Source organism: Pectinophora gossypiella, chromosome 2 (genome assembly GCF_024362695.1).
Source record: "Pectinophora gossypiella chromosome 2, ilPecGoss1.1, whole genome shotgun sequence".
NCBI lineage: Eukaryota > Metazoa > Arthropoda > Insecta > Lepidoptera > Gelechiidae > Pectinophora > Pectinophora gossypiella.
The window spans coordinates 16,878,119-16,886,967 of NC_065405.1; the positions used below are offsets into that span (position 1 = coordinate 16,878,119).

The following is an 8,849-nucleotide window of genomic DNA, read 5'->3' on the forward strand; positions in this document are numbered from 1 at the left end:
CCATTATAGACGGCAATACGGCTCACCACGTTGGTCTAACAGACACGTGAGGTGTGGGTGTGGGTACTTAGTTCATCTTGCGATGAATATATCTCTGACTACCGCAATTGGAATATATTTGTCAGCTTATAGTATTATGTTAGAATGTTGGCAATGCAGTCGAAATTCTAAAAATCCTCGTAACTTCTTTTCTCTTTTTTTGTCGTGTCCCGCCTTGGCCTCTAAACCACTGAATTCTGAATTTATATTAAGGTCATAGATAATTCGTCGCTAACGTCGTTAACTGACGTATCTCAAATTTTGGGCTAATCTGATTTGCACCTTTTGCAATTGTGAAAAGACACAAATTATTTTTGCAACCAATTTTTTTATTATTATTATTATTATATAAACTATATAAGTACCTTTTTGTTTGCATGCCTGCACATAGAATAAGGTTCAATGTTGCTGTTTTATTCCGGGGGAAGGCCTGATGACCTATATTACAAGTTTTTAACTTAGTTTAGGCATCAGCCCTTTCACAAAATCTGTCAGTTTAAACTAGTAAATTGTCATGTACAATGTTTTTGTGTGGGGAAATAAATATTTTTCTTTCTTCTTTCTTTCTTTCTTTCAATTGCAGATACATAATAATAATAATAATACACGAACCGGGGATTATCATTGGGTGCGTTCCCATAGTGCATAAAAGGTAATCGCCGGTTGGTGTCACACCACATTTAGATTAAATTGTCTTAAGGGGCCTCTACGAGTTGCCTTCGGCCCCACGCCTTCCAAAAGTCCGGGCCTCCATAGGCCCGAGATATGAAAAATACATACTTAGTTGGAAAACATAAAGGTATATGGATGCCGCAGCTCACATCAGTTTGAAAAAACAGCCACGAATTGATTCATGCACGCTCGCTGGTTTCAATTGCATCACTGTGATGGACATGTTTTGCAGCATAGTCGGTAAGATGAGTAAATACTCGTCAAGCTAAGTAGCTGAACGAATTCTATGTTTTAATAGCTCCCAACTCAGTAAAGAGCCATAGAGGCGGCCAATCAGCTCACGACAACAAACACTTCACCACGAAGTGGAACAAACACGACCCCGCCGGTTGGCGATTTCCTCATTTCAGCGCTTATTGCTATTGACCCATTGGGGTCTATTAATTCTTTCAAATTAATTCTTTGAGGAGCTCGATGGCGCAGCGGTAAACGCGCTCGGTCTGCGATTGTTGAAGTTAAGCAACTTTCGCAAAGGCCGGTCATAGGATGGGAGACCACAAAAAAAAGTTTCATCTCGAGCTCCTCCGTGCTTCGGAAGGCACCTTAAGCCGTTGGTCCCGGCTGCATTAGCAGTCGTTAATAACCACCAATCCGCACTGGGCCCGCGTGGTGGTTTAAGGCCCAATCTCCCTATCCATCCATATGGAAGGCCCGTGCCCCAGCAGTGGGGACGTTAGTGGGCTGATGATGATGATGAATTCTTTCAAATACAATCCTCTCAGACGACGCCCTGGGTTGAGGTTCGCGCCCATACTCAGGCCTGTTGTCTTAAATTATGTAGCGCGGAGAGCCCTTAGGGCTCCGGATTTGTTCGGCCAAGTAGCGAATGCCATTTGTGGCAAATTTCCAATAAAAGACTTTTGTTTTTATTGCATTCAACCATGCCTAGGGAAACTCACAAAGAGAAATTTAAATGGAAAAAAATCTGACTCGGACGGATTTCTCTGAATCAGATGTTTTTCGATTTAAATTTCTCTTTGTTAATAGGTATACAATAAGTCACGTCAAACAAAAAAAAAATGAAGAAGGAAATACCAAATCCATCAGATTATACGCGTCTGGTAACTCTTTGAAACGAAATTTAATTTGTTAAATCTATTGAATAGCTGTAAATTGAGTTGAAATTTATTAAAAAAATGTGCTTTGCATTTTCCCTTCGAAATTACAGTTATTTTATCTTTAACTTCAAGAGTTATTGCGTTTTTATTAAGAAACTTTATGTTTTTGAAGTGTTATTCACGAAAGCAAAATTAAAAAGTGAAGTAAGTACTTGTTTTTTGCATTTGAATTGAGCGTTTTGTTTTATGAGTTAGTTTGTATACTAGTACCTTCTTACTTAGTTACAAAAGCTACCCATGTTATGTACTTATGAATTATATTAGAATCACCGTTTAGAAGGTGTACCAATTAATAAAAAGGAAAAGAAAGTTACCCGTAACAAGACGCCTGACACGAAGTTTATAGAAAGTATGTTTCAGTACATTGTTGCTATGTAAAAAGCTTTAGGCGTTTACGATGCTGAACAAGTTACATACGAACAATATTACATACGTTTACATAATTTAAATAAATACTTAAATGAAAATGATCCGACTAGGGTAAAACTTCAATGAGAGATATTCACTCAGAATAATAACTGAAATTCATAGCACCACAGAGGTAATCTATGATTTGATTCTAGGGCATATAAAGTCTTCTTTCTTATGTCAATAAAAAAAATCCAACATGTAATTGACATCTTTATAAATATAAATATTCCCTCAGTATATTTCTGTTTGTGTTCATCGACAAAATGACATTTAAATTGTATGTATTTGAAAAATTGAATTAATATACATCATCTTAACGATTGTAAAAATGGATGAAAACAGTAATTTGGATGTAGAATTCAAAAGGTATTTGCAAATTTTGAGACCTTACTTGACACAATTGGCTGATTCCGAGGCCATTGATTTGTGCAACGCGTGGATTCAAAGGTTGATCAATTGCAGTGAAAAGGAGAAGCCGATGCGTAATAGGTACATATTCGTGCTTTGCTTTCAGTTGGCTAGAGGGGTACTTGAAGTCCCTTTTCTAAAATGCCCTCCAGAGGGCGAATTACCAGCAATATGTGAAGTTAGCGACAGTGAATCATCTATAGAAGACGTAGAGTATGCTACATTGAATGCTGAAGAAGCCAAAGTTATTTATGATAACAAGAAACCTCTCGCTTCAGACACGGAAAACCTTTCTCAAGACAACGAGTACGATAGTGGAGATAGAAAGTATGAAACTCTAAACCTGTCACCAAGAGACGATAAGTCTTTTCGTCAGACCCGCAAACAAACATTGGTTTGTTACACCTGCCCAGAAGTAAAATCTTATGAAAACGACCAATATGAATGCAGAGCTAACAATTTGATAATGAAACTAAGAGAACTTAAGAAGCAAAATACACTACTGCACGATCAACTAGAGGCTTTGAAAGTGGAAGCGACGTCAAAACCAGGTGAAGCGGGGTCTGATATGCCCAAAGTGGACAATACCACCACACCGTTCTCACGACACGAAAGCACCATAACATTAAAATCTTTAAAAAACCGATTGCATGAAGCTCAGGAAGACAGACAACATCTTTTTGACACGCTTAGTAGCCTACAGGAACAACTAGACAACTATCATGAAGTAAAAAAAGTAGAAATAGAAGAAATAGAAGCGAAACATAAACTTGAAATTGTAAAAATCAAAACTGCTATGAGAGAAGAGTCAAAAGACATATACGATGGAAAACTGGAGGATCTGAAACAATATTACGAAAACTTAATCGAAGAAATAAAAGAAAGTAACGAAATTGAATTAGAAAATCTGAAAAAACACCATGAAAATGTTGTTTTAGAAAAAGACAAAATTATAGAAGAGAAAGATAAGACAATTCAAGAAAAGGACAAATTGATAGAAGACAAAAATAATGTTTTACAAGTAAAAGATTCAGAGATTGCCAATTTAAAAACTCAAATGGAAGGCCAAGGTGTCAATTTGCAGTCTATGATAAATAAAATATTAGAAAAATCAAGCAGTCATGAGGAGCCAAATTCTGACTTTATAAAAGCTAAAGCTTACGAATTGGAGAAACGTTTGAACAAAGTGGAAAAATCTAAAGTGAAATACGCAAAAGCTTATGAGAACAAAATGGCTTATTTCCAAAGGGAGAAGCATTTAGCTGAGTGTTCATTGCATCTGCAATTAGTACGACAGAGAGCCCAGGTCATTAACGAGATTGCTGAAGAGAACCAGGCGGAAATAACGGAGGCATTAGAGAAGCTGGAATGTAAATACAAGGATATAGTGGCTAATGTTCAGTCGACTGCTATTCAGAGGAGACTGCAAGACCAAGCGGCGTTAGATGCTATCTTACAATCAGCTTGTGGCATCCGCAATGACGTTTCTACGAACCAAAGCCAGATATCAGGGAAAACTGTGACCGTCAGACATAAGGAACCGAGCCCCAGCTATGACACTGAAATCTCAGGTCCTATTTCCAATTCACTTTTTATTTATTTGATCATATACTTGTTCGGTTATGTTATATATAATTATTATTACAGTGGATATGTTCAAAAATTTATACACTGATTATTTTCAAATCAAAATTAAATTATGGTTGTATCATTTTGTTATTTTGAACAAATCGGATAATAAAGCGAATCGGAATATTTTGTGTGTAGGAAGTCACTAATCTAATAGAGGCATTCGGATACATTTACCACCTTATAAATAAAAAATAGACCGGGGATGAACGTGAGTTTAAGTTTTTGACAGGCAAGCAAAGTTAAGTCGGATTGTATGATAATTGGATTCAATTTTGCTTGGCTGTCAAATACTTAAACCCACGTTCATCCCTGGTTTATTTTTTATTTGTAACATGGCTTAAGTTTTACTGTGTCCCTAAGTACTTAATTTGGAGTTTCTCCTTTTTTAATCTAGTTGATAAAGCAAATCTTGAGCTCATTTAAATGTCTATTACATTCACAGTAATGTACACGCCAAAGCTCGCATAACGCCTAAATTAATATACTTAGGTCTAAGTAGTTAATGCGCCAGTTACTCTTGTATCTGACTCAATAATCATCTTGGATGCACCTTTAAAACCAAATAAAAACGAGAAAAGAAAGCCGTAAAATAATTTCAACGATTCGCAATTCAAAATCAACTATTTTTGCTAAATTCGAAAACATTTTTATTTCATTGCTAATATTGTGCGCTTTTTGTGATTATTGTAATATATCTGCTTTTGCGGTGTCCTGAAATAAATACATTTTATTTCTTTCTTTTCCTTTCTTTAAAAGACTTAAGTATTTTGTTTTTTTTTATTATCCCCAGGTATAATGCGCAACAAGGTGAACACGAGCAAGTCATACGGAGAGGAGAGTGCTTCAGGTGGTTACTGTCTTGAGGGCGAGCGGTTCGGCGAACTGTTCGAGAAGGTCAGTAGTCCTCTTTTTTCCTTTCTTTTCTTCCTAGCTCTTTCTTGGTCTGTTGTACTGTTTTCTTTCATCTTCTTTTTTCCCATCTAGCGTACTTAACAGTACGACTTGAATTCATCATTTTGATGACAATCAAATTTTTACACAAGGTAAACGTGTCTATAGAATTTATTTTTAGATTTAGAATTTATTTAGGGCCCTGTGCTGGGATGTTTTCTGGCCACGTCTTTCCCTCAGCGTTACAGATTCCGATGTGGTAGTAGTTTTACAGCTAGTTACATGTATAATATGTACATAATTTAATTATGTTTGACGTTCAAAAAGCGCTAACTTTGTAAGCCAATTTTGAAAAATATATATTTTTGAATTTTGAATTTTTTGAATTTTTGAATTTTATGCGAAATAATGAATTAACGTCATCAAAAATGGTCAAAAAGAGAATCAGAATCAGAATCAGAATCAGAATCATTTATTCAACGTAATTATCATGGATAAACTTGTTGAAGGTCAATGTAACATTTTTGAATTTACGTCATTTCGCAAGGTGTTATAGCTGAGGAGAAGAAATGACAAGAAACTGCAACAGCAACACATCTTTTAAATCAATGAGGGTACATTACAAGTTATTTAATAACTAGAGGAACACATTCAATACCAGACATTTTTATCATTTAGGTAATCATTAATCTTATAATAGGCTTTTTTACATAAAGTAAGCTTCACGTGAGCTTTAAATTTGTTCTCTGACAAATAAAGAGTCTTTGTAAACGTGCAACCTACCCTAATATCCCAGATTTTTGCGATACGGAAACGAAAAAAAGTCCCTTACTTGAGGTTTACCTAATTATGCGTCGTCACGCTTACAGGTCGTTTTTAGTAGAATACTTACTCTTTTGAAGTCTTGCTTCATGACTGAGACCCAAAAGGCTTTGTCAAGTTCTAAATACTTCTATTTCTACATTCGCTTACCTACAATAAGTGCGATTCGTGAAGCTTCTGTATAAACAGCTGAACGGATTTTAATCGAGACTTACCGAATATATACAAAAAAATAAAATTAAAAAATATTTATTCTTCAAAATTGGCTTACATAGTTAGCGCTTTTTAAACGTCAAAAATTAAATTATATATTATGTAACTAGCTGTAAAACTACTACCACTTCGGAAACTGTATCGCTGAGGGAAAGACGTGGCCAGAAAACCTCCCAGCACAGGGCCCTACTCCTACTGTGTCATGTTTTCCTTTCTTTTTTGAAGTAAACTTAAACAACGCTTCTGATCTACCACAAAATATCGGTTCGCAAGAGAAGTAGTAAAAGAGCCGGGTTGAACCGGGGACAGCGGTTCTCATACAAAATGCGCATTAGGGCCTTTCCAAACTCTTTCTTCGTCGTGTCCAACTGGCCATTCTCAATGTTTTTTTTTATTTATTTATTTACACTAAAATGAACCTACAGCATTACAGTCACAGTATTGGTGTGGCCAATGATAATGATGATGATTAACTCCCAGTGCTACAACAAAGCTATAAATATTATTTTTATAATTAATTCTAATGTGGTCAGCTCATACCTCTTACATAGGACTTAAACATAGCGGGCGAGTGGGTGTCTGCTCAAAATTCAAAAATCAAAAATATTTATTTTACAAAATTGGCTTACAAAGTTAGCGCTTATTGAACGTCAAAAAATTAAATTACATATTATGTAACTAGCTGTAAAACTACTACCACATCGGAATCTATAACGCTGAGGTAAAGACGTGGCCAGAAAACCTCCCAGCACAGGGCACTAGTCCTACTGTTTCATGTTTTCCTTTCTTTTCTTTTTTTTTTAAACCCAGTTTGTATTACATTATTTATAGACTTAAATACAATGCTATTCCAATTACAGTCGGTGGAAGGAAAGTGAAAAATAAAGAGTTTATGTGCTATAAACCTCTGCCTACCCCTTCGAGGATGCAGGCTTGATGCTACGTTATATTTATAATTTCCAGGTATACATACCCCAACGCGATACTGGCGATGCTCCGCTGAAGAAGACGCACAATCATTTGTAAATTATTGAATCTTGAATCAGGGGATCTAAAAAGCTGTTAATCCAAAAGGAATATTGAAATTTGACAATTGCGCATGTAAAAGTAAGTGCGCAATGTTAAAACAAATGTTGAATAGCAATATTGCTTTTTAAATGCTTCAATGTGGCCTTTTTAACTCCTCAGTTCGTTTTGGTATGACTTTATCAGTGAGTGATAATGTGTGGGAATAAGAGATGAATAGAGTGGCTGAGAGAAAATATAGATGTTTTTTTTTTTGGAATAATTGAAATATATTATAATTACAAGCTCACTGGCTAGTTTATTTGTAACGTAATATTAATAATCACTCACTATCACTTTATCTGCTTTTCGTTTTTTCTTTTTTCGATTTTTTCTTTGTTGAGTTTTTTCTAACATAATATAATACATAGTACATACACATATACACCAGTAATGTTTGGCACACGTATTTAGAAGTCCACAAACACATGCGAATCACTTCATACATAAGTACGGCTCAATTTGATAACATACATACATAAACTCACGCCTATTTCCCACCGGGGTAATCAGAGGTGACATATTTATTTTGCTTCCTCCACATTCATCAGAATCAGAATCATTTATTCAACATAATTATCATGGATAAACTTGTTGGAGGTCAATGTAACATTTTTGAATTTACGTCATTTTGCAAGGTGTTATGGGCTGAGGAGAAGAAATGACATCAATAGTTTCATACACGCACGCCGGTTCAGAGTAGATTGTACTGAACCTTTTCTAACGACATTTCCAATTTTGTCAATGTACGTCCTTCTAGGTCTTCCTCTGCCAGCCCTACCAAGAAAAGGTTCTTGGTGTGGAAGACCTCTTTGACGCGAAGCGTAAAGCAAAGGTCAAATCTTCAGGTTAGGTAAGCGGACCCTGTTAAAACGGGATAATGCTAGAGAGATGATGATGACGAAAAAAAAAAGATTAAATCAGTGTAACTTTCCTTGTTTTAATAACTTATCGATTGGCGTAGGTGGCATCGTGATCCGCGATAATCTATTTTGGGTTTTTCGTCCATACATTTTGAGCAACGTCCTTTTGAAGTAATTATGGTACTCGAAATTGTTTCTAAAACTTTACCTTAAAGAGATCCCACCATACCTTACAGAGGGTCCCTCCGCAAACGCTTTGGAACTTGAAGATAGTTTCGACTAACGTTGGACCTTACTTAGTAACTTGGTCTGAAGTATTCAGGCCTATTTGTCGTTCCTATCCACCCTACAACGGTTGCTTGATAAATAAGTATGTACTACAACCATTGACCTCGTATATTAACAAATAGACTACCAATCTCTGTAAAATAGCGTCCGCGGCGCATCTTGTCTCTAAGCGACTGCGTGTCAAGATCGAATTTAGTTGCAAAGGGTGTTGACGTTTCTTTCTTTCTTTCTTAATGACAACAATATACAACCAATATTGTTCTTTATTTTAACAACCATAACATTTCATTTAATCCCTCAATCTTATGCTACCTACATTATTTAATGTGTACTGTTGTGTATTGTTAGTATGTAGGTAGTACTAAAA

The 8,849-nt window shown here is 35.7% G+C and overlaps 1 protein-coding gene across 1 annotated transcript; it reads left to right on the forward strand.

Moving 5' to 3' along the window:
* The first annotated feature begins 2,628 nt into the window (after positions 1-2,628).
* On the forward strand, positions 2,629-7,512 carry LOC126375789 (rho-associated protein kinase 2-like). Its single transcript, XM_050022878.1, has 3 exons — positions 2,629-4,279; positions 5,131-5,234; positions 7,230-7,512. The coding sequence occupies exons 1-3, from the start codon at positions 2,629-2,631 to the stop codon at positions 7,290-7,292; spliced, it is 1,818 nt and encodes a 605-aa protein (XP_049878835.1). The 3' UTR covers positions 7,293-7,512.
* Positions 7,513-8,849: the final 1,337 nt, after the last annotated feature.